Raw genomic sequence first — 26,154 nt, 5'->3', positions numbered from 1 at the left:
TTCTGGGTCCTCTCCTGTTTGTGATTTTTATTAACGACTTGGATGAGGAAGTCGAAGGGTGGGTCAGTAAATTTGCAGATGATACAAAGGTTGGTGGAGTTGTGGATACCGAGGAGGGCTATTGTCGTCTGCAAAGGGACTTGGATAGGTTGCAGTGCTGGGCTGAAAAGTGGCAGATGGAGTTTAACCCTGAAAAGTGTGAGGTCGTCCATTTTGGAAGGACAAACATGAATGCAAAATACTGGGTTAACGGTAGGGTTCTTGGGCATGTGGAGGAGCAGAGAGACCTTGGGGTCTATGTGCATAGATCATTGAAAGTTGCAACTCAAGTGGATAGGGCTGTGAAGAAGGCATATGGGGTGTTAGCGTTCATTAGCAGAGGGATTGAATTTAAGAGCCGTGAGGTGATGATGCAGCTGTACAGGACCTTGGTAAGGCCTCATTTGGAGTACTGTGTGCAGTTCTGGTCGCCTCATTTTAGGAAGGATGTGGAAGCCTTGGAGAGGGTGCAGAGGAGATTTACCAGGATGTTGCCTGGAATGGAGAATAAGTCTTACGAGGAAAGGCTGAACATTCTAGGCCTCTTCTCATTAGAAAGGAGAAGGATGAGGGGTGACATGATAGAGGTTTATAAGATGATCAGGGGAATAGATAGGGTAGACAGTCAGAAACTTTTTCCCCGGGTGGAGCAAAGCGTTACAAGGGGTCATAAATTTAAGGTGAAGGGTGGGAGATATAAGGGGGATGTCAGGGGAAGGTTCTTTACCCAGAGAGTGGTCGAGGCATGGAATGCCTTGCCCGGGGAAGTTGTTGAGTCAGAAACTTTAGGGACTTTCAAAAGGCTTTTGGATAGGTATATGGATAAAGGAGAATGATGGGGTATAGATTAAATTGTCCTTGACAGAGGACAAAGGATCGGCACAACATTGTGGGCCGAAGGGCCTGTTCTGTGCTGTATGTTCTATGTTCTATGTTCTATGTCCCCGGAAGTGCAGAAGGTTTTAGTTTAGACAGGCATCAAGATCGGCGCAGGCTCGGAGGGCCGAATGGTCTGTTCCTGCGCTGTAGAATTATTAGAATTAGAACATTACAGCGCAGTACAGGCCCTTCAGCCCTCGATGTTGCGCCGACCTGTGAAACCATCTGACCTACACTATTCCATTTTCATCCATTTGTCTATCCAATGACCACTTAAATGCCCTTAAAGTTGGCGAGTCTACTACTGCTGCAGGCAGGGCGTTCCACGCCCCTACTACTCTCTGAGTAAAGAAACTACCTCTGACATCTGTCCGATATCTATCACACCTCAACTTAAAGCTATGTCCCCTCGTGTTTGCCATCACCATCCGAGGAAAAAGACTCTCACTATCCACCCTATCCAACCCTCTGATTATCTTATATGTCTCTATTAAGTCACCTCTCCTCCTCCTTCTCTCCAACGAAAACAACCTCAAGTCCCTCAGCCTTTCCTCGTAAGACCTTCCCTCCATACCAGGCAACATCCTAGTAAATCTCCTCTGCACCCTTTCCAAAGCTTCCACATCCTTCCTATAATGCGGTGACCAGAACTGCACGCAATACTCCAGGTGCGGCCTCACCAGAGTTTTGTACAGCTGCAGCATGACCTCGTGGCTCCGAAACTCGATCCCCCTGCTAATAAAAGCTAACACACCATATGCCTTCTTAACAGCCCTATTAACCTGGGTAGCAACTTTCAGGGATTTATGTACCTGGACACCAAGATCTCTCTGCTCATCTACACTACCAAGAATCTTCCCATTAGCCCAGTACTCTGCATTCCTGTTACTCCTTCCAAAGTGAATCACCTCACACTTTTCCACATTAAACTCCATTTGCCATCTCTCAGCCCAGCTCTGCACCCTATCTATGTCCCTCTGTACCCTACAATATCCTTCGGCACTATCCACAACTCCACCGACCTTCGTGTCATCCGCAAATTTACTAACCCACCCTTCTACACCCTCATCCAGGTCATTTATAAAAATGACAAACAGCAGTGGCCCCAAAACAGATCCTTGCGGTACACCACTAGTAACTAAACTCCAGGATGAACATTTGCCAGCAACCACCACCCTCTGTCTTCTTTCAGCTAGCCATTTTCTGATCCAAAGCTCTAAATCACCTTCGACCCCATACTTCCATATTTTCTGCAATAGCCTACCGTGGGGAACCTTATCAAACGCCTTACTGAAATCCATATACACCACATCCACTGCTTTACCCTCATCCACCTGTTTGGTCACCTTCTCGAAAAACTCAATAAGGTTTGTGAGGCACGACCTACCCTTCACAAAACCGTGCTGACTATCTCTAATGAACTTATTCTTTTCAAGATGATTATAAATCCTGCCTCTTATAACCTTTTCCAACATTTTACCCACAACCGAAGTAAGGCTCACAGGTCTATAATTACCAGGGCTGTCTCTACTCCCCTTCTTGAACAAGGGGACAACATTTGCTATCCTCCAGTCTTCCGGCACTATTCCTGTCGACAATGACGACATAAAGATCAAGGACAAAGGCTCTGCAATCTCCTCCCTGGCTTCCCAGAGAATCCTAGGATAAATCCCATCTGGCCCAGGGGACTTATCTATTTTCACACTTTCCAAAATTGCTAACACCTTCTCCTTGTGAACCTCAATCCCATCTAGCCGAGTAGTCTGAATCTCAGTATTCTCCTCGACAACATTTTCTTTCTCTACTGTAAATACTGACGAAAAATATTCATTTAACGCTTCCCCTATCTCCTCTGATTCCACACACAACTTCCCACTACTATCCTTGATTGTCCCTAATCTAACTCTAGTCATTCTTTTATTCCTGATATACCTATAGAAAGCCTTAGGGTTTTCCTTGATCCTATCCGCCAATGACTTCTCGTGTCCTCTCCTTGCTCTTCTTAGCTCTCCCTTTAGATCCTTCCTGGCTAGCTTGTAACTCTCAAGCGCCCTAACTGAGCCTTCACGTCTCATCCTAACATAAGCCTTCTTCTTCCTCTTGACAAGCGCTTCAACTTCTTTAGTAAACCACGGCTCCCTCGCTCGACAACTTCCTCCCTGCCTGACAGGTACATACTTATCAAGGACACGCAGTAGCTGCTCCTTGAATAAGCTCCACATTTCGATTGTGCCCATCCCCTGCAGTTTCCTTCCCCATCCTACGCTTCCTAAATCTTGCCTAATCGCATCATAATTTCCTTTCCCCCAGCTATAATTCTTGCCCTGCGGTATATACCTGTCCCTGCCCATCGCTAAGGTAAACCTAACCGAATTGTGATCACTATCACCAAAGTGCTCACCTACATCTAAATCTAACACCTGGCCGGGTTCATTACCCAGTACCAAATCCAATGTGGCATCGCTCCTGGTTGGCCTGTCTACATACTGTGTCAGAAAACCCTCCTGCACACACTGGACAAAAACTGACCCATCGAAAGTACTCGAACTATAGTATTTCCAGTCAATATTTGGAAAGTTAAAGTCCCCCATAACAACTACCCTATTACTCTCGCTCCTGTCGAGAATCATCTTCGCTATCCTTTCCTCTACATCTCTGGAACTATTCGGAGGTCTATAGAAAACTCCCAACAGGGTGACCTCTCCTCTCCTGTTTCTAACCTCGGCCCATACTACCTCAGTAGACGAGTCCTCAAACGTCCTTTCTGCCGCTGTAATACTCTCCTTGATTAACAATGCCACCCCCCCCCCCTTTTACCATCTTCTCTGTACTGTTCTTTGAATTCCATTTGCCACTTTTCTGCCCATCTGACCAGACCATCAGTATCTTCCTGCAGCCTATACCTATCCTCCTCGCTGCCTACCATGCAGCCAATCTTTGTGTCAGCTGCACAGTTCTTGATCATGCCCCCTACATTTACATCCAAATCGTTAATATATACTACAAAAAGCAGGGGACCCAATACTGAGCCTTGCCGAACGCCACTGGAAACAACCCTCCAGTTTCTAAAACACCCGTTAACAGTTACTCTTTGTTTCCTGCCGCTGAGTCAATTTTGTATCCACCTTGCTGCATTTCCCCATGACTTCATCTAAATCATTAATATAGAGTGTAAATAGCTGAGGCCCCAGCCCTGATGCTTGCGGCATTCCACTATTCACTGCCTGTTAACTTGAAAATGCCCTGTTTATGCCCACTTCCTGTCCATTAACCAAGCATAGATCCAGGCTGATAAATTACCCCAAACTGCATGAGTTCTTCTCTTGCCTATTAACCCCTTTTGTGTTGCATCTTATCGAATGCCTTTTGGAAATCCAGGTATGCTACAACTACTGGTTCTCCTTTATCTACCCGACTAGTTACATCTTCATTGAATTCAATGGTAAATTTGTCACACAGGATTTCCCTTTGGTAAAACCATGTTGACTTGTTCCAATCATACTGTGCTTTTCCAAGTGCATTGTTAAAAATTCATTACTAATAGATTCCAGCACTTTCCCAGTGACTGATGTTAGGCTAACTGCCCTGTGGTACATTGTTTTCTCTCTTCCTCCTTTTTTTAAATTCATTCATGGGATGTGGGCGTCGCTGGCCAGGCCAGCATTTATTGCCCATCCCTAATTGCCCTTGAGAAGGTGGTGGTGAGCTGCCTTCTTGAACCGCTGCAGTCCAGTTGGGGTAGGTACACCCACAGTGCTGTTAGGAAGGGAGTTCCAGGATTTTAACCCAGTGACAGTGAAGGAACGGCGATATAGTTACAAGTCAGGATGGTGTGTGACTTGGAGGGGAACTTGCAGGTGGTAGTGTTCCCATGTATTTGCTGCCCTTGTCCTTCTAGTTGGTAGAGGTCGCGGGTTTGGAAGATGCTGTCTAAGGAGCCCTGGTGCCTTGCTGCAGTGCATCTTGTAGATGGTACACACTGCTGCCACTGTGCGTCGGTGGTGGAGGGAGTGAATGTTTGTAGATGGGGTGCCAATCAAGCGGGCTGCTTTGTCCTGGATGGTGTCGAGCTTCTTGAGTGTTGTTGGAGCTGCACCCATCCAGGCAAGTGGAGAGTATTCCATCACACTCCTGACTTGTGCCTTGTAGATGGTGGACAGGCTTTGGGGAGTCAGGAGGTGAGTTACTCGCCTCAGGATTCCTAGCCTCTGACCTGCTCTTGTAGCCACGGTATTTATATGGCTACTCCAGTTCAGTTTCTGGTCAATGGTAGCCCGTAGGATGTTGATAGTGTGGGATTCAGCGATGGTAATGCCGTTGAATGTCAAGGGGAGATGGTTAGATTCTCTCTTGTTGGAGATGGTCATTGCCTGGCACTTGTGTGGTGCGAATGTTACTTGCCACTTATCAGCCCGAGCCTGGATATTGTCCAGGTCTTGCTGCATTTCTGCACGGACTGCTTCAGTATCTGAGGAGTCACGAATGGTGTTGAACATTGTGCAATCATCAGCGAACATCCCCACTTCTGACCTTATGATTGAAGGATGGTCATTGATAAAGTAGCTGAAGATGGTTGGGCCTAGGACACTACCCTACGGAACTCCTGCAGTGATGTCTTGGAACTCAGATGATTGACCTCCAACAACCACATCCATCTTCCTTTGCACTAGGTATGACTCCAGCCAGCGGAGGGTTTTCCCCCTGATTCCCATTGACCTCAGTTTTGCTAGGGCTCCTTGATGCCATACTCGGTCAAATGCTGCCTTGATGTCAAGGGCAGTCACTCTCACCTCACCTCTTGAGTTCAGCTCTTTTGTCCATGTTTGGCCCAAGGCTGTGATGAGGTCAGGAGCTGAGTGGCCCTGGCGGAACCCAAACTGAGCGTCACTGAGCAGGTTATTGCTGAGCAAGTGCCACTTGATGGCACTGTCGATGACACCTTCCATCACTTTACTGATGATTGAGAGTAGGCTGATGGGGCGGTAATTGGCCGGGTTGGACTAGTCCTGCTTTTTGTGTACAGGACATACCTGGGCAAGTTTCCACATTGCAGGGTAGATTCCAGTGTTGTAGCTATACTGGAACAGCTTGGCTAGGGGCGCGGCAAGTTCTGGAGCACAGGTCTTCAGTACTTTTGCTGGAATATTGTCAGGGCCCATAGCCTTTGCAGTACCCAGTGCCTTCAGTCATTTCTTGATGTAGGTTTAAGGTGAGAGGGGCAAAGTTTAGAGGGGATGTGCGGGGCAATTTCTTTACACAGAGGGTGGTGAGTGCCTGGAACTTGTTGCCGGGGGAGGTGGTGTTGCAGGTACCATAGAGACGTTTAAGAGGCATCTTGACAAATACATGAATAGGATGGGAATAGAGGGATACGGTCCCCGGAAGTGCAGAAGGTTTTAGTTTGGACAGGCATCAAGATTGGCGCAGGCTTGGAGGGCCGAATGGCCTGTTCCTGTGCTGTACTGTTCTTTGTTCTTTGCTACCCCTCCTCCTTTGCTGTTCTGTCTGTCTTTTCGAAATATTGTGTACCCAGGAATATTTATTTCCCAACCTTGATCACCATGTACCCGTGTCTCTGTGATGGCAATTAGAGCTCTGTGGGGAGATGGTGGTGTCGTGGTAATGTCACTGAATTAGCAATCCAGAAGTGCAAGCTAATGGCCTGGGGACTTGGGTTAAAATCCCACCATAGCACCTGGTGGAATTTAAATACAATTAATTAATTAAATCGGGAATTGAAAGCGAGCCTCAGTAATGGTGCCATGAAACTATAATTGATTGTCATAAAAACCCATCTAGTTCACTAATGTCCTTTAGGGAAGGAAATCTGCTGTCCTTACCTGGTCTGGCCTACATGTGACTCCAGACCCACAGCGATGTGGTTGACTCTTAACTGTCCTCTGAAATGGCCGAGCAAGTCTAGCTGTACCTCGAGATTCAAGGTTTTGGGCAAGAGGTTGAGGGAGCAATGTGAGGAAGAACTTTTTTACACAGCGAGTGGTCGTGACCTGGAACTCGCTGCCCACGAGAGTGGTGGAAGCCGAGACGGTCAATGATTTCCAAAAGAAATTGGATGGAAAATTGATGGAAATAAACTTGCTGGGTTACGGGGATCGAGCAGGATAGTGGGCTGACTGGATTGCTCCATGGCAAACTGGCATGGACTCGATGGGCTGAATAGCCTCCTTCTGTGCCGTAAATGGCTCTGTCACTAAATGCAATTTTCAATTGTTGTCTCTCTGTCTTTCCAGCTTTCGTTGTCTCACTAGTTTTCTTGCTTTCCATTTATCTATCTGTCTGTTGCTGCCCCCCCTCCCTGTCTCTATTTCCATCTCCATCTTTGTTTCCATCACTGTGTCTCTCTCTCTCTCTCTCTCTCTCTCGCTCTGTGTCTCTCTCTCTCGCTCTGTGTGTCTCTCTCTGACTCTCTCTCTCTCTCTCTGTCTGTCCCTGTCCCTCCCTCTCCCCGTCTCTCAATCTCTCTCTCACCGTCTCTGTCTGTCTGTTCCTTTCTCATGCATTCACATGTTCACATTTTTTTTCTCTCTCTCCCTTGTAGAGGGTTGTTCCTTTTGGTTGCCTCTCTATGGCAGTTTGTGTTGCCAGCTTGCAGCCCAGCCTCGGTGTATGACCCAACATATGATTTCAAGCTTTTTAAACCTGCAGGTAAGTGTAACATCAACCTCTTAAATACACAGACAGGCAGTAGTTTCACAAAGTGATCCTGATATACTGGCTGACGAAAAATAGCTTTGTTGCTCAGAATTACTCGACAGCTTGGCCAAGAGCAGAGTGTCCAGTTCACTATTCAAAGAATGCATTTATTGACTCCAAATAATCATAGAATCAGAGAATGATACAATACAGAAAGAGGCCATTCAACCCATCGTGCCTGTGCTAGCTCCTTCGCAAAGCTATCAGATTAGTCCCACTCCCTCTGCTCTTTCCCCATAGCCATGAAAATTGTTCCTTTGAGTATTTATCCAATTCCCTTTTGAACTTTACTATTGAATCTGCTTCCACCGCCCAAGCCTGGATATTGTCCAAGTCTTGCTGCATTTCCACACAGACTGCTTCATTATCTGAGGAGTCACGAATGGTGCTGAACATTGTGCAATCATCAGCGAACATCCCCACTTCTGACCTTATGACTGAAGGAAGGTCAGTGATGAAGCAGCTGAAGGACTGCTACCCTGAAGAACTCCTGCAGTGATGTCCTGGGACTGAGATAATTGACCTCCAACAATCACAACCATCTTCCTTTGTGCTGATTCCCATTGACTCCAGTTTTGCTGGAGCTCCTTGATGCCATACTCGGTCAAATGCTGCCTTGATGTCAAGGGCAGTCACTCTCACCTCACCTCTTGAGTTCAGCTGTTTTGTCCATGTTTGAACCAAGGCTGTAATGAGGTCAGAAGCTGAGTGGTTCTGGCGGAACCCAAACTGAGCTTCACTGAGCAGGTTATTGCTAAGCAAGTGCCTCTTGATAGCACTGTTGATGACACCTTCCATCACTTTACTGATGATCAAGAGGAGACTGATGGGGCGGTAATTGGCCACGTTGGATTTGTCCTGCTTTTTATGCACGGGACATACCAGGGCAACATTGAATCCAGCCCCATATTCCTTTTGCAGCAAAACCATGGCAGATGCAGTATAATGTGGATAAATGTGAGGTTATCCACTTAAGTGGCAAAAACAGAAAGGCAAATTATTATCTGAACGGCAACAGATTGGGAAAGGGGGAGGTGCAGCGAGACCTGGGTATCCTTGAGTGCCAGTCACTGAAAGTAAGCATGCAGGTGCAGCAGGTAGTTCAGAATCACAGAATCACATAATACAGTGCAGAAGAGGCCCTTCGGCCCATCGAGTCTGCACCGATGCATTAAAACACCTGACCTGTCTACCTAATCCCATTTGCCAGCACTTGGCCCATAGCCTTGAATGTTATGACGTGCCAAGTGCTCATCCAGGTACTTTTTAAAGGATGTGAGGCAACCCGCCTCTACCACCCTCCCAGGCAGGGCATTCCAGACCGTCACCACCCTCTGGGTAAAAAAGTTCTTCCTCAAATCCGCCTTAAACCTCCTGCCCCTCACCTTAAACTTGTGGCCCCTCGTAACTGACCCTTCAACTAAGGGGAACAGCTGCTCCCTATCCACCCTGTCCATGCCCCTCATAATCTTGTACACCTCGATCAGGTCACCCCTCAGTCTTCTCTGCTCCAGCGAAAACAACCCAAGCCTATCCAACCTCTCTTCATAACTTAAATGTTCCATCCCAGGCACCATCCTGGTGAATCGCCTCTGCACCCCCTCCAATGCAATCACATACTTCCTATAATGTGGCGACCAGAATTGCACACAGTACTCCAGCTGTGGCCTTATCAAAGTTCTGTACAACTCCAACATGACCTTAGAGTTAAGAAGGCAAATGGTATGTTGGCCTTCATCGCAAGAGGATTCGAGTACAGGAGCAAGGGTGTCTTGCTGCAATTATACAGGGCCTTGGTGAGACCACATCTGGAGTATTGTGTGCAGTTTTGGTCTCCTTATCTGAGGAAGGATGTTCTTGCTATAGAGGGAGTGCAGTGAAGGTTTACCAGACTGATTCCTGGGATGGCGGGACTGATGTATGAGGAGAAATTGAGTCTGTTAGGATTATATTCGTTGGAGTTGAGAAGAGTGAGGGGGGAATCTCATAGAAACCTATAAAATTCTAACCGGACTGGACAGACTAGATGCAGGAAGGATGTTCCCGATGGCGGGGGAGTCCAGGATTAGGGGTCACAGTCTAAAGATACAGGGTAAACCATTTAGGACTGAGATGAGGAGAGATTTCTTCACCCAGAGAGTGGTGAACCTGTGGAATTCTCTAACCCAGAAAGCAGTTGAGGCCAAATCATTAAATATATTCAAGAAAGAGTTAGATATAGTTCTTGAGGCTAAAGGGATCAAGGGATATGGGGAGAAAGTGTTACTGAGTTTGGACGATCAGCCATGATCGTATTGAACGGCGGTGCAGGCTCGAAGGGCCGAATGGCCTACTCCTGCTCCTATTTTTCTATGTTTCTGTGTTAGCCAGTGTTCACTTCCTTGCTTTTGTATGCTGCCTCTATTAATAAAGCCCAAGATACTTTATTTCCTTTTAATCATTCGGTCAAACGGTCCTGCCACCTTCAATGATTTGAGTATGCATACCTTCAGGTCTTTCTGTTCCTGCTCTTCCTTTATAATTGCACCATTTAGTCTATATTGCCTCTCATTCTTCTACCAAAATATATCACTTCACACTTATTTGAGTTAAATTTCATCTGCCCGTGACTGCCCATTCCACCAGTCTGTCTGTGTCCCCCTGAAGCCTGTTAACTCCCTCCTCACTGTTCACTACACTTGTGATGTCTGTGTCCTCTGTATACCTTGTAATGATTTCCTGTTAATCCTAACCCTAAGTCCAGATCCTTTAAGAGCAGTGGTCCTAATATTGACCCCTAAGGGAACACCACTGTATATTTCCCTCCAGTCTGAAAAACAACTGTTAGTCAGTACTCTCTACTTTCTGTCCTTTAGCCAATTCTGTAACCATGCTGCCACTGTTCCTTTAATCCCATGGGTTTTAATTTTGCTAATTGGTGGCAGCACAGTGGCGCAGTGGTTAGCACCGCAGCCTCACAGCCCCAGCAACCCAAGTTCAGTTCTAGGTACTGCCTGTGTGGAGTTTGCAAGTTCTCCCTGTGACCACGTGGGTTTCCTCCGGGTGCTGCGGTTTCCTCCCACATGCCAAAGACTTGCAGTTTGATAGATAAATTGGCCATTATAAATTGCCCCTAGTGTAGGTAGGTGGTAGGAGAATTGAGGGAAGGTGGGGATGTGAGAGGGAAAAAATGGGATTCATGTAGGATCAGTATAAATGGGTGGTTGATGGTCGGCGCGGACTCGTTGGGCCGAAGGGCTTGTTTCAGTGCTGTATCTCTCTATGACTCTGACTATTAGTCTATTAAGTGGTATTTTGACAAATGCCTTTTGTAAGCCCATCTATATAACTTCAATCCACTACCCTCATTAAGCATCTCAAATAGTTATATAGAAATACATCGAAACAGGCCATTCAACCCAACTAGTCTGTGCTGGTGTTTTTAGTCCACACAAGTTTCCTTTGATTCCATCAGCTTCACCTCCGCTTTTCAGCATTTCTTTCCATTCCCTTTTCTCTCATGTACTCATCTTATCTCATTTTGAAAGTATGTAAGTTATTCACCTTAACCATTTCCTGTGGTAGCAAGTTCTATATTCTACCCAATCTCTGAGTCAAGAAATTTCTTCTTCCTGCCCTATTGGATTTATTAGTTACTATCTTGCATTTATGCTCCCTAGTTTTGGATTTTCCCACAAATCGAAACGTTCTCCCCACATCTACTCTGTCCAATCCATTCACAATGCTGAAAACCTCTGTCAGGTCACATTACAAGATCCAGCAGTGAATATTTTCTTGTTAGATAGCCAGTCTGAAGCAGAGGCAGTGAATACACTCTTGTATTCTGTAGGGGCTATAGCAGATGATGATATTGCCAGGAAAGGTCTTAATGAGTCTTCTGCCGAATTGAAAGAAGTTTTAAAAGCTTTTGATTCTTATTTCAACTTGTGGAGTAATAAGATTTTAGAAAGAGCAAGGTTCAACGAAAGGGGCGAGAAGCCAAACAAGTTGATCAAGGAGTCAATTACTGCAGTAAGGAAGGATGATATCTCAGAAGGTTCCTCAAATGAGGCCATATGGGTAGAACTTAAAAAAAAAAGGGGGCAATCACTTGGCTGGGAGTGTACTACAGGCAGCCAAACAGTCAGGGAGAGATAGAAAAGCAGATATGTAGGCAAAGCTCAGAGAGGTGTAAAAATAATAGGGTAATAGTAGGGGATTTCAACTTCCCCAATATCAACTGGGATAGTCTTAGTGCAAAAGGCTTAAAGGGGGCAGAATTCTTAAAATACATACAGGAGAGCTTTTTGAGCCAGTACGTAGAAAGTCCTACAAGAGAAGGGGCAGTACTGGACTTAATCCTAGGGAATGAAGCCAGACAAGTGGTAGAAGTGTCAGTGGGGGAGCATTTCGGGGATAGTGACCATAATTCTGTAAGATTTAAGGTATTTATGGAAAAGGACAAAGATGGACCGGAAATAAAAGTACTGAATTGGGGGAAGGCCGATTTCAATATGATAAAACAGGATCAGGCCAAAGTCGGCTTTGAGCAGCTACTTGTAGGAAAGTCTACATCAGACCAGTGGGAGTCATTCAAAGAGGAAATTGTGAGAGTTCAGGGCCAACATGTTCCCGTAAAGGTGAAGGGTAGGACCAACAAGTTCAGGGACCTGGATGTCAAGGGATATAGAGGGTTGGGTAAGGAAGAAAAAGGAGGCTTATGACAGATTCGGAGCACTGAAAACAGTGGAGGCCCTAGAGGAGTATAGAAAGTGTAGGGGGGTACTTAAAAAAGTAATTAGGAGAGAGAAAAGGGGACATGAAAAAACACTGGCGAACAAGATAAAAGAAAATCCCAAGGCATTTATAAGTATATTAAGGGCAAGAGGATAACCAGGGAAAGAGTAGGGCCCATTAAGGGACCAAAGTGGCAATCTGTGTGTGGAGCCAGAGGACATAGGTGAGGTTTTGAATGATTCCTTCTCATCTGTGTTCACTCTGGAGAAGTACGATGTAGGTGTAGAGATCAGGGAGGGGGATTGTGATATACTTGAACATATTAGCATTGAAAGGGAGGAGGTATTAGTGGTTTTAGTGGGCTTAAAAGTGTTAATCCCCAGGCCCAGATGTGATGTATCCCAGGCTGTTAAGTGAGGCAAGGGAGGAGATAGCAGGAGCTCTGACACAAATTTTCAAATCCTCTCTGGCCACAGGACAGGTGCCAGAGGACTGGAGAAAAGCGAATGTGGTACCATTATTCAAGAAGGGTAGCAGGGATAAACCAGGTAATTACAGGTCTGTGGTAGGGAAACTATTGGAAAAATTCTGAGGGACAGGATGAATCTCCACTTGGAGATGCAGGGATTAATCAGGGACAGTCAGCATGGCTTTGTCGGGGGAGAACGTGTCTAACTAACTTGATTGAATTTTTCGAGGCGGTGACTAGATGTGTAGATGAGGGTAAGCAGTTGATGTAGTCTACATGGATTTCAGTAAGGCTTTTGATAAGGTCCCACATGGGAGATTGGTCAAGAAGGTAAGAACCCATGGGATCCAAGGCTAATTTGGCAAATTGGATCCAAAATTGGCTTCGTAGCAGGAGGCAGAGGGTAATGGTTGAGGGCTGTTTTTGCGATTGGGAGCCTGTGACTAGTGGTGAACCACAGGAATCGGTGCTGGGACCCTTGCTGTTTGTAGTGTACATTAATGATTTAGACGTGAATGTAGGAGGTATGATCAGTAAGTTCGCAGATGACACTAGAATTGGGGGTGTCGTAAATAGTGAGGAGGAAAGCCTTAGATTACAGGACGATATAGATGGGCTGGTAAGATGGGCAGAGCAGTGGCAAATGGAATTTAATCCTGAGAAGTGTGAGGTGATGCATTTTGGGAGGACTAACAAGGCAAGGGAATATACAATGAATGGTAGGACCCTAGGAAGTACAGAAGGTCAGAGGGACCTTGGTGTACTTGTCCATAGGTCACTGAAGGCAGCAGCACAGGTAGATAAGGTGGTTAGGAAAGCATATGGGATACTTGCCTTTATTAGCTGAGGCATAGAATATAAGAGCAGGGAGGTTATGATGGAGCTGTATAAAACACTAGTTAGGCCACAGCTGGAGTACTGTGTACAGTTCTGGTCACCACACTATAGGAAGGATGTGATTGCACTGGAGAGGGTGCAGAGGAGATTCACCAGGATGTTACCTGGTCTGGAGCATTTCAGCTATGAAGAGAGACTGGATAGACTGGGGTTGTTTTCCTTAGAGCAGAGAAGGATGAGGGGAGACATGATTGAGGTATACAAAATTATGAGGGGCATTGATAGGGTAGATAGGAAGAAATTTTTTCCCTTGGCAGAGGTGTCAATAACCAGGGGGCATTGATTTAAGGTAAGGTACAGGATGTTTAGAGGGGATTTGAGCAAACAATTTTTTCACCCAGACGGTGGTTGGAATCTGGAACACACTACCTGAAGAGGTGATAGCGGGCACCCTCACAGCATTTAAGAAGTATATAGATGAGCACTTGAAATGCCCTAGCATACAAGGTTACGGGCCAAGTGCTGGAAAAAGGGATTAGAATAGAGAGGTGCTTGATGGCTGGCACAGCCACGATGGGCCGAAGGGCCTGTTTCTGTGCTGTATAACTCTATGACTCTATACCAGTCAATGATTTTATCAATGACCTTTACACACTAGCTGAAGGATGTGAGTATGGAGACCTTAAAGCAGAATTGATAAGAGATTGCATTGTGGGTATTGCTCTTGAATTCCTATCAGATTTATTGCAGTCTAAAGAAGACCTCACCTGGATAAAGCTATTCAGCTGGTGAGGCAAGCTGAGGTCCAAAAGAACAACAGACCAGTCCTGCGAGGTGAAGAAAGACCTTGGTTCAGGAAACCTGCAACTGTTCAGTTCCTTCATCAGAAGGCTAAAACAAGCACCAGGAAAAAAGGTACACAGGGCAGGGGGGAAGCAAAAGATGCCATTAAACCCTGCCAGTGATGCGGTACCAAAAGTACCCAGAGGCTCGAACAATGTCCTGCAAATAGAGCAGAATGCTTTTATTGCAGAAAAATAGGGCATGTCAGTAAAATGTGCCAAATAAAATCTCAACTACCTCAAGTTCTAAGGAAAAGCATTTAAGAATAGAGTGGTTAAGGAAGTTCCTGCAGAGCAATCAAAACATTTTCTTGGCGAGATCAATGACCCGAATCAGGCATTTTACAGATAAATACGTCAACAGACGTAGCAGCAATTTCAAATTTGACACCACAGCAAGTGTAATGGTCTTGTCAGACAATGAGCCATGGCTTTCCACACACTTTCTGCAACCAACAGAAGCTCAGTTATATGGCCCAGGAGGGGTTGAACTGGAAGTAAAGGGAAAGTTACAGGCAACACTTCAGTACAAGGGAGAGCAGATATCAGAAACACTGAATGTCCTAAGAAATCAGGAGTTCTCACTCTTATGTAGAAGAACTTATATCGACCTTCATCTTATAGAGAAAGTAGAAGAAGTTAAACAATGTTATATTATACAAGAATCCAGGGTTCACTTTCATAAGGAATTCCCAAAATTGTTCACTGATCTAGGGAGTCTGAAGGCTGAATATAGTATTACTTTGTAGGCAGATGCTAAACCACTTTGTCTCGTCATGTCGAGGAAGATTCCACACCCACTAATGAAGCAAATCCAACATCAACTAGAAGACATAACCAGGATGGGAATCATTTCTCCAGTTGCTAAGCCTACAGAGTGGTGTTCAGGAATGGATCCAGTTCCTGAACCAAACTGTGATCTTTGCATTTGTGTAGACAGAAGAACGTACGAATTACTTACTGAGGCTGTGGCACAAGAAGTCCATCTGATGTCGTCAGTGGACGAAAGCTTGGCAATGTTATCCAGGAGCACTGTTATCACGAAGCTTGATGAAAATAGTGGCTATTGGCAAGTTCCATTGGATAAGAAGTCAAAGTTATTGACAACCTTCATTATTGCATTTGGAAGATTTTCTTTTAACTGTTTTCCATTTGGTATTATGTCAGCACTGGAGATATTCCAGATAACTATGTTGAATATTCTACAGGGCCTTGATAGTGTAATCTGTCAGATGGATGATGTCCTAATTCACAGCAAGCCCATTGACGAACATAACCTAAGAGTTAGAGTGGTTTTGAATTGTCTGCAGGACATGTTCATTCATTTTTTAAGGCACATTGTCAGTAGGGGAGGCGGTAGCGTAGTGATGATGTCACTGAACTAGTAATTCAGAGCCCAGGCTAATGCTCTGGGGACATGGGTTTTAATCTCACTACAGCAGATGGTGAAATTTGAATTCAATTAATAAAAAATGGGGAATTAGTTCACTAATGTCCTTGAGGGAAGGAAATCTGCTGTCCTTACCTCGTCTGTCCTACATGTGACTCCAGACCAAAAACAATGTGGTTGACTCTTAAATACCCTCTGAAATGGCTAGCAAGCCATTCAGTTTAAGGGCAATTTGGGATGGGCAATAAATGCTGGCCAAGCGAGCGACGCCCACATCCCACAAACGAATAAAAAAAAATTTTAAGTAGCGGCATAATGGCAGACCCGCAAAAGACAAGAGCCATGAGCGAATTTCCACCTCCTACTTCTGTCTGCAAACTCCAACGATTTCTTGGCATGGTCTGTCAGTTGGCAAAATTCCTACCTAATTTAGCCCAAGTTACCAAATCTTTGCAACAACTGCTGAGGAAAGCTCAGGCATGGAGTTGGGATGTACATCAGAAACAAATATTCCAACGGATCAAGGAGATGCTGATATTGCTGGATGTTTTAGCCCATTATAACCCTTCACTTCCAACTACATGTTCAAAGAAACTTTGCATATCGAATGTGTGGAACTGAACAGTGAGGCAAGGGAGGCGATAGCAGGGGCTCTGACACAAATTTTCAAATCCTCTCTGGCAACAGGAGAGGTACCAGAGGACTGGAGAAAAGCGAACGTGGTGCCATTATTCAAGAAGGGTAGCAGGGATAAACCAGGTAAATACAGGCCGGTGAGTCTAACATCAGTGGTTGGGAAACTATTGGAAAAAATTCTGAGGGACAGGATTAATCTCCACTTGGAGGGGCAGGGAATGATCAGGGATAGTCAGCATGGCTTTGTCAGGGGGAGATCGTGTCTAACTAACTTGATCGAATTTTTTGAGGAGGTGACGAAATGTGTAGATGAGGGTAAAGCAGTAGATATAGTATACATGGACATCAGTAAGGCTTTTGATAAGGTCCCGCATGGGAGATTGGTTAAGAAGGTAAGAGCCCATGCGATCCAGGGCAATTTGACAAATTGGATCCAAAATTGGCTTAGTGGCAGGAGGCAGAGGGTGATGGTCAAGGGCTGTTTTTGCATTTGGAAGTAAACAGTAAATGGAAAAGTCCTGGGGAAAATTGATGTACAGAGAGATTTGGGTGTTCAGGTCCATTGTTCCCTGAAGGTGGCAACGCAGGTCAATAGAGTGGTCAAGAAGGCATACGGCATGCTTTCCTTCATCGGACGGGGTATTGAGTACAAGAGTTGGCAGGTCATGTTACAGTTGTATAGGACTTTGGTTCGGCCACATTTGGAATACTGCGTGCAGTTCTGGTCGCCACATTATCAAAAGGATGTGGATGCTTTGGAGAGGGTGCAGAGGAGGTTCACCAGGATGTTGCCTGGTATGGAGGGTGCTAGCTATGAAGAGAGGTTGAGTAGATTAGGATTATTTTCATTAGAAAGACGGAGGTTGAGGGGGGACCTGATTGAGGTGTACAAAATCATGAGAGGTATAGACAGGGTGGATAGCAAGAAGCTTTTTTCCAGAGTGGGGGATTCAATTACAAGGGGTCATGAGTTCAAAGTGAAAGGGGAAAAGTTTAGGGGGGATATGCGTGGAAAGTTCTTTACGCAGAGGGTGGTGGGTGCCTGGAACGCGTTGCCAGTGGAGGTGGTAGACGCGGGCACGATAGTGTCTTTTAAGATGTATCTGGACAGATATATGAATGGGCAGGAAGCAAAGAGATACAGACCCTTAGAAAATAGGCGACATGTTTAGATAGAGGATCTGGATCGGCGCAGGCTTGGAGGGCCGAATGGCCTGTTCCTGTGCTGTAATTTTCTTTGTTCTTTGAAGCCTGGAACCAGTGGTGTACCACAGGGATCGGTGCTGCGACCTTTGCTGTTTGTAGTGTACATTAATGATTAAGACGTGAATATAGGAGGTATGATAAGTTCGCAGATGACACGAAAATTGATGGTGTCGTAAATAGTGAGGAGGAAAGCCGTAGATTACAGGACGATATCGATGGGCTGGTAAGATGGACCGAGCAGCGGCAAATGGAATTTAATCCTGAGAAGTGTGAGGTGATGCATTTTGGGAGGACCAACAAGGCAAGGGAGTATACAATGGATGGTAGGACCCTAGGAAGTACAGAGTGTCAGAGGGACCTTGGTGTACTTGTCCATAGATCACTGAAGGCAGCAGCACAGGTAGATAAGGTGGTTAGGAAGGCGTATGGGATACTTGCCTTTATTAGCCGAGGCATAGAATATAAGAGCAGGGAGGTTATGATGGAGCTGTATAAAACGCTAGTTAGGCCACAGCTGGAGTACTGTGTACAGTTCTGGGCACCACACTGTAGGAAGGATGTGATTGCACTGGAGAGGGTGCAGAGGAGATTCACCAGGATGTTGCCTGGTCTGGAGCATTTCAGCGATGAAGAGAGACTGAAAAGGCTGGGATTGTTTTCCTTAGAACAGAGAAGGTTGAGGGGGGACATGATTGACGTACACAAAATTATGAGGGGCATTGACAGGACAGATAGGAAGAAACGTTTTCCCTTAGCGGATGGGTCAACAACCAGGGGGCATTGATTTAAGGTAAGGGGCAGGAGGTTTAGAGGGGATTCGAGGAAGAAAATTTTCACCCAGAGGGTGGTTGGAATCTGGAACACACTGCCTGAAGATGTGGTAGGGGCAGGATCCCTCACAACATTTAAGAAGTATTTAGATGAGCACTCGAAATGCCATAGCATACAAGGCTATGGGCCAAGTGCTGGAAAATGGGACGAGAATAGTTGGGTGCTTGATGGCCGGCACAGACACGATGGGCCAAAGGGCCTGTTTCGGTGCTGTATGACTCTATGAAACCTTGTTGCTGCATTCCTGCTGTAAGACCTATTTGGAGACTCTGTAGCTGCATCTCAAGGGCAATTTGGGATGCATCTCTTGGAAAGCCTACCCAAACTGATCTTCAACATCACCTGGAAGAACTGTTCTCAGAAGATCCTAGCAACGGCCGCCAACATGCAATTAGAACATAGAACAGTACAGCACAGTACAGGCCCTTCGGCCCACGATGTTGTGCCAAACCTTTAACCTACTCTAAGATCAAACTAACTACCTACCCTTCATTCTACTATCATCCATGTACCTATCCAAGAGTCGCTTAAATGTCCCTAATGTATCTGCTTCTACTACCACCGCTGGCAGCGCATTCCACGCACCCACCACTCTCTGTGTAAAGAACCTACCTCTGACATCTCCCCGAAACCTTCCTCCAATCACCTTAAAATTATACCCCCTGGTGATAGCCCTTTCCACCCTGGGAAAAAGTCTCTGGCTATCCACTCTATCTATGCCTCTCATCATCTTGTACCCCTCTATCAAGTCACCTCTCATCCTTCTTCGCTCCAATGAGAAAAGCCCTAGCTCCCTCAACCTTTCTTCGTAAGACATGCCCTCCAGTCCAGGCAGCATCCTGGTAAATCTCCTCTGCACCCTCTCTAAAGCTTCCATATCATTCCTATAATGAGGCAACCAGAACTGAACACAATATTCCAAGTGTGGTCAAACCAGGGACTTATAGAGCTGCAGCATAACCTCGCGGCTCTTAAACTCAATCCCCCTGTTAATGAAAGCCGACACACCATACGCCTTCTTAACAACCCTCTCAACTTGGGTGGCAACTTTGAGCGATCTATGGACATGGACCCCAAGATCCCTCTGTTCCTCCACACTACCAAGAATCCTGTCTTGAAGCCTGTATTCTGCATTCAAATTCGACCTTCCAAAATGAATCACTTCACACTTTTCCAGGTTGAACTCCATCTTTTTTTTTTAGAGATACAGCACTGAAACAGGCCCTTCGGCCCACCAAGTCTGTGCCGACCATCAACCACCCATTTATACTAATCCTACACTAATCCCATATTCCTACCACATCCCCACCTGTCCCTATATTTTTCCCTACCACCTACCTATACTAGGGGCAATTTCTAATGGCCAATTTACCTATTAACCTGCAAGTCTTTGGCATATGGGAGGCACCCGGAAGAAACCCACGCAGACACAGGGAGAACTTGCAAACTCCACACAGGCAGTACCTGGAATTGAACCCGGGTCGCTGGAGCTGTGAGGCTGCGGTGCTAACCACTGCGCCACTGTGCCGCCCACTTCTGCCACTTCTCAGCCCAGCTCTGCATCCTGTCAATGTCCCGTTGCAACCTACAACAGCCTTCCACACTATCCACAACTCCAGCAACCTTTGTGTCATCGACAAACTTGCTAACCCAGCCAAAGGTCACAAAGAGCAGAGGTCCCAGAACAGATCCTTGTGGAACACCACTGGTCACCGAGCTCCATGCTGAATACTTTCCATCTACTACCACCCTCTGACTTCTATGGGCCAGCCAATTTTGTATCCAGACAGCCAACTTTCCCTGAATCCCATGCCTCCTTACTTTCTGAATGAGCCTACCATGGGGAACCTTATCAAACGCCTTGCTAAAATCCATATACACCACATCCACTGCTCTTCCTTCATCAATGTGTTTTGTCACATCTTCAAAGAATTCAATAAGGCTTGTGAGGCATGACCTGCCCCTCACAAAGCCATGCTGACTGTCTCTAATCAAACTATGCTTTTCCAAAGAATCATAAATCCTTTCTCTCAGAATCCTCTCCAATAATTTGCCCACTACCGACGTAAGACTGACTGGTCTATAATTCCCAGGGTTATCCCTATTCCCTTTCTTGAACAAGGGAGCAACATTTGCCACCCTCCAATCATCCGGTACTACTCCAGTGGACAGTGAGGACGCAAAGATCATCGCCAAAGGCGCAGCAATCTCTTCCCTCGCTTCCCGTAATATCCTTGGGTATATCCCGTCTGGCCCTGGGGACTTATCTGTCCTCATACCATTCAAAATTTCCAGTACATCCTCCCTCTTATCCTCAACCTGTTCAAGCATATCAGCCTGTTCCACGCTGTCCTCACAAACGACCAGGTCCCTCTCACTAGTGAATACTGAAGCAAAGTATTCATTTAGGACCTCCCCTACCTCCTGCGACTCCAGGCACAAGTTCCCTCCACTATCCCCGATCGGCCCTACCCTCACTCTGGCCATCCTCTTGTTCCTCACATAAGTGTAGAATGCCTTGGGATTTTCCTTAATCCTACCCGCCAAGACTTTTTCATGTCCCCTTCTAACTCTCCCAAGTCCATTCTTCAGTTCCTTCCTGGCTACCTTGTAACCCTCTAGAGCCCTGTCTGATCCTTGCTTCCTTAACCTTAAGTAAGCTTCCTTCTTCCTCTTGACTAGCTGTTCCACATCTCTTGTCATCCAAGGTTCCTTCACCCTACCATCCCTTCCCTGCCTCATCGGTACAAACCTATCCAGCAGTCGCAGCAAGTGCTCCCTAAACAACCTCCACATTTCTGCCGTGCATTTCCCTGAGAACATCTGTTCCCATTTTATGCTCCCCAGTTCCTGCCTGATAGCATTGTAATTCCCCCTCCCCCAATTCAATATTTTCCCATCCCGTCTGCTCCTGTCCCTCTCCATGACTATAGTAAAGGTCAGGGAGTTGTGATCACTATCACCGAAATGCTCTCCCACCGAGAGATCTGCCACCTGGCCTGGTTAGTTGCCAAGCACCAAATCCAACATAGTCTCCCCTCTAGTCGGCCTATCTACATATTGAGTCAGGAAACCTTCCTGGCCACACCTGACAAAAACTGCTCCATCCAAACTATTTGCACTAAGGAGGTTCCAATCAATATTAGGGAAGTTGAAGTCACCCATGACAACAACCCTGTTACTTCTGCACCTTTCCAAAATCTGCCTCCCAATCTGGTCCTCCGTGTCTCTGTTGCTATTGGGGGGTCTGTAGAAAACTCCCAATAAAGTGACTGCTCCTTTCCTGTTTCTGACTTCCACCCATAATGACTCAGTAGACAAACCCTCCTCGACGACCTCCCTTTCTGCAGCTGTGATACTATCCCTGATTAGCAATGCCACTCCCCCACCTCTTTTACCTCCCTCCCTATTCCTTTTGAAACATCTAAACCCCGGAACATCCAACATCCATTCCTGCCCCTGTGATATCCACGTCTCCGTAATGGGCACAACATCATAGCTCCAAGTACTGATCCATGCTCTAAGTTCATCACCCTTATTCCTGACACTTCTTGCGTTAAAATAGACACACTTCAACCCATCATACTGGCTGCAACTTTGTCGTGTCAATTGTCTAACCTTCCTCACAGACTCTGCACTCTGTATCTGCCTGTTCAACAGCTACCCCATCCACTGATCCGTAGCTCCGGTTCCCATCCCCCTGCCAAACTAGTTTAAACCCTCCCGAAGAGCTCTAGCAAACCTCCCGCCCAGGATATTGGTGCCCCTCCAGTTCAGATGCAACCCGTCCTTCTTGTACAGGTCCCACCTTCCCCAGAAGGTATCCCAATGATCCACATATCTGAAGCCCTCCCTCCTACACCAGTTCTGTAGCCACGTGTTCAGCTGCACTCGCTCCCTGTTTCTAGCCTCACTAGCACGTGGCACCGGTAACAATCCTGAGATTACTACTCTGCTCGTCCTGCCTTTTAGCTTCCAACCTAACTCCCTATATTCGCTTTTCAGGTCCTCATCCCTTTTCCTAGCTATGTCATTGGTACCGATATGTACCACGACCTCTGGCTGCTCCCCCTCCCCCTTTAGAATCCTGTGGACTCGATCCGAGACATGCCTGACCCTGGCACCCGGGAGGCAACATACCATCCGGGAGTCTCGTTCGCGACCACAGAATCTCCTGTCTGTTCCTCTAACCATTGAATCTCCTATCACTATCACTCTCCTATTCTTCCCCCTTCCCTTCTGACCCACTGAGCCAGGCTCAGTGCCAGAGACCTGGCCACTGTGGCTTTCCTCCGGTAGGTTGTCCCCCCCAACCGTATCCAAAACGGTATACGTATTGTTGAGGGGAACGGCCACAGGGGATCCCTGCACTGTGCGCCTATTCCCTTTCCCTCCCCTGACGGTCACCCAACTACCTTTATCCTGTAACTTAGGTGTCACTACTTCCCTATAACTGCTCACTATCACCCCCTCAGCATCCTGAATGATCCGAAGTTCATCCAGCTCCAGCTCCAGTTCCCTAACGCGGTCTGCGAGGAGCTGGGTGCACTTCTCACAGGTGAAGTCAGCAGGGACACCAGTGGTGACCCTGACCTCCCACATCCTGCAAGAGGAGCATGCAACTGCCCTAGCGTCCATCCCCTCTGCTCTAAATTGACAACAGAGATTAAAAATAAATAAAGGAAAACCTTACCTTACCAAACCCTCCACACAAGAGTCCTTTTTTTTGGTTAGAGGAGGAGGATGGGGATGCCTGACCAAAACAAGGGACATCTTTCCATACCTTCTTTTCAGCCTAAGTTTTTTTTATTCCTTCTCTTTCTTTGTAACAGCTGCTAACAAAAACCCCTCATTTGTTTCTCGTTAACTGGTGTGTATGTGTGTGTATGTCTGTGTGTGTGTCTGTGTTTGTCTGTGTGTGTGTATATGTCTGTGTGTGTGTGTATGTCTGTGTGTGTGTGTATGTTTTAATTCATTATTGCTGAAGATTTGTTTTTTAATAAACTGACAATTTTTTTGTTTGTTAAAGAAAACTGCTTGGTGTATTTTATTCTCGGAAAAATAATGTATATTGTTACGACCGACCGCTGAAGACAAAGCCCCCAATCAAAATATACAATTCTGATTGTGGTGGGAGAAACGCACTGTTAATGCAGTCCCGCCCCTCCACAGATAGCCTAACATAATCATTTTAAACTTTCTAAATTGAAGAAAGACCCAGCCAAATTGTACCAGCTGTAAACCCCTGAATGAGGCTAACCAAACCAGGTGTCTTTAGATCAACAAATTAATTGTTTAAATAGAAAAACTAAATTCTTAAACACTACTAAGATATAAGCAACACTTAAAACAGAAAATTGAGTGTGCTTGCATATTTCCACTCCTGCCAAAGTGAAATCTTTGAATGTGGAACAGTCCAAGGTTGCTTGAAGTTCTCAGAGCCGTCCGATGGGGGGATAAAAGGTTCATCAACAGTGGAACAGTCCGTAGTCTAATTCAGCAGTTGAATTGTTGCTTTTCTTTTCCAGTGATGAATTTCAGCAATTACAGTTCAGTAGTTCAAGGAATTTGGTTATTTTCTTTTAAGAAATTAATCTGGCTTGACATCAGAATTCTGAGAGTTTAATAAATAGGGTTTAAATAAACTGCGGGAGAGGTCTCATTTCCTTTAGTATATGCTGGTCCAGCTGTCTGTCTATCTGTTAACTGTGTCTCAACACCCAGTTTTGCAACTAGTTTCAAACGTGAATCGGGAATAAAGAACAGGACAGCACAGGAACAGGCCATTCGGCCCTCTAAGCCTGCACCGATCTTGATGCCTGCCTAAACTAACACCTTCTGCACTTCTGGGGCTCATATCCCTCTATTCCATTCCTATTCATATATTTGTCAAGATGTCTCATAAACGTCGCTATCGTATCTGCTTCCACCACCTCCCCTGGCAGAAAGTTCCAGACACTCACCACCCTCTGTGTAAAAAACGTACCTCGCAAATCCCCTCTAAACTTTGCCCCTCGCACCTTAAACCTATGTCCCCTAGTGACTGACTCTTCCACCCTGGGAAAAAGCTTCTGACTATTCACTCTGTCCATGCCGCTCATAACTTTGTAAACCTCTATCATGTCTCCCCTCCACCTCCGTCGTTCCAGTGAAAACAATACGAGTTTATCCAACCTCTCCTCATAGCTAATGCCCTCCAGACCAGGCAACATCCTGGTAAACCTCTTCTGTACCCTCTCCAAAGCCTCCACGTCCTTCTGGTAGTGTGGCGACCAGAATTGCACGCAATATTCTAAGTGTGGCCTAACTAAAGTTCTGTACAGCTGCAGCATTGTATCTTGTGTTTTTGGGCCTGAATGGCTGTATCCTACGGCAACGAGAATGCATATTTGAAGCTGGCTGTATCCTATGGTAACGAGAATACATCCTTTGACTCAGTCCCTGGAGCTTGCTGCCTTAAAGCAGTACTGATCCTGTTACAGCCTTAAAGGCACACCGCATACTTCCCAGAAAAAAAAACTGCAGGATCATAACAATATGATTGATGGTATCAGTCAGTGGGAAAATTTAAATATATGTTGTGACCTGTGGAGAAGTGGGACTAGAATAAACAGTGCACACCTCCCACCTCAGCTGTAATGCTTACCACATCCACCCTGTCAAGACCCCTCAGGATCCTAGATATTTCAGTCAAGTCACCTCTTACTCTTTTAAATTCCAGCGGATACAAGCCGAGCCTGTCCAATCTTTCCTCATAACAGAACCCGCCCATTCCAGGTATTAGTCTAGTAAACCGTCTCTGAACTGCTTCCAATGCATTTACATCCTTCCTCAAATAAGGAGACCAGTACTGTACACAGTACTGCAGATGTGTTCTCACCAATGCCCTGTATAACTGAAGCATAACCTCCCTACTTTTGTATTCAATTCCCTAACAAGAAGCAATAACCTTGTAACTAAAATCCTCCATCCCTGGCACCATTCTGGTAAATCTCCTCTGCTGCCTCTCAAGGACCCTCACATCCTTCCTGAACGGTACTGACCAGAACGGGATGCAATACTCCATTTGGGCCTAACCAGAGCTTTATAAAGGTTCAGCATAACCTCCCTGCTTTTGTACTCAATATGTCCTGCTACCTTCAAAGATCGATGCACTCACCCCCAGGTCCCTCTGTTCCTGCACACTCTTTAGAACTGTAACATTTAGTCTATATTGCCTCTCCCTATCCCTTTTGCCAAAATGCCTCCTCACACTTGTCATTATTAAATCTCATTCTGCTGGCCTATCTATGTCCTGTTGCAGTCAATTAGTATCATCTTCACTGTTTGCCACTTCAAGTTTGGTATCATTGGCAAATTGTGAGATTCTACTCTATATTTCAGTGTCCAAGTAATTTATGTAAATGAAAAAAAAGCACTGTTCCCAGCACTGAACCTTGGGAAACATAACTGTCTACCATCCTCCAGTCTGAAAAGCAACCATTTACTATGAGTCGCTGGTTTCTATCCTTCAGCCAATTTTTTTATCCAAGTTGACACTGACCCTTATAGTCCATGAGCCTCAATTGTATTAACCAGCCTTTTATGTGGTACTT

General features: G+C 45.8%; 1 protein-coding gene across 1 annotated transcript in view; it reads left to right on the top strand.

Moving 5' to 3' along the window:
* Positions 1-26,154, top strand: part of LOC137363743 (rhotekin-like) — a 159,010-nt gene that overhangs the window by 104,599 nt on the left and 28,257 nt on the right. Inside the window, exon 8 of the mRNA XM_068027344.1 lies at positions 7,478-7,584. Coding sequence (XP_067883445.1) covers positions 7,478-7,584 — 107 coding nt within the window. The remainder of the gene's footprint in view (positions 1-7,477; positions 7,585-26,154) is intronic.

This window comes from Heterodontus francisci, chromosome 1 (genome assembly GCF_036365525.1).
Source record: "Heterodontus francisci isolate sHetFra1 chromosome 1, sHetFra1.hap1, whole genome shotgun sequence".
Classification (NCBI taxonomy): domain Eukaryota; kingdom Metazoa; phylum Chordata; class Chondrichthyes; order Heterodontiformes; family Heterodontidae; genus Heterodontus; species Heterodontus francisci.
This window is presented reverse-complemented; position numbering and strand designations above follow the sequence as displayed.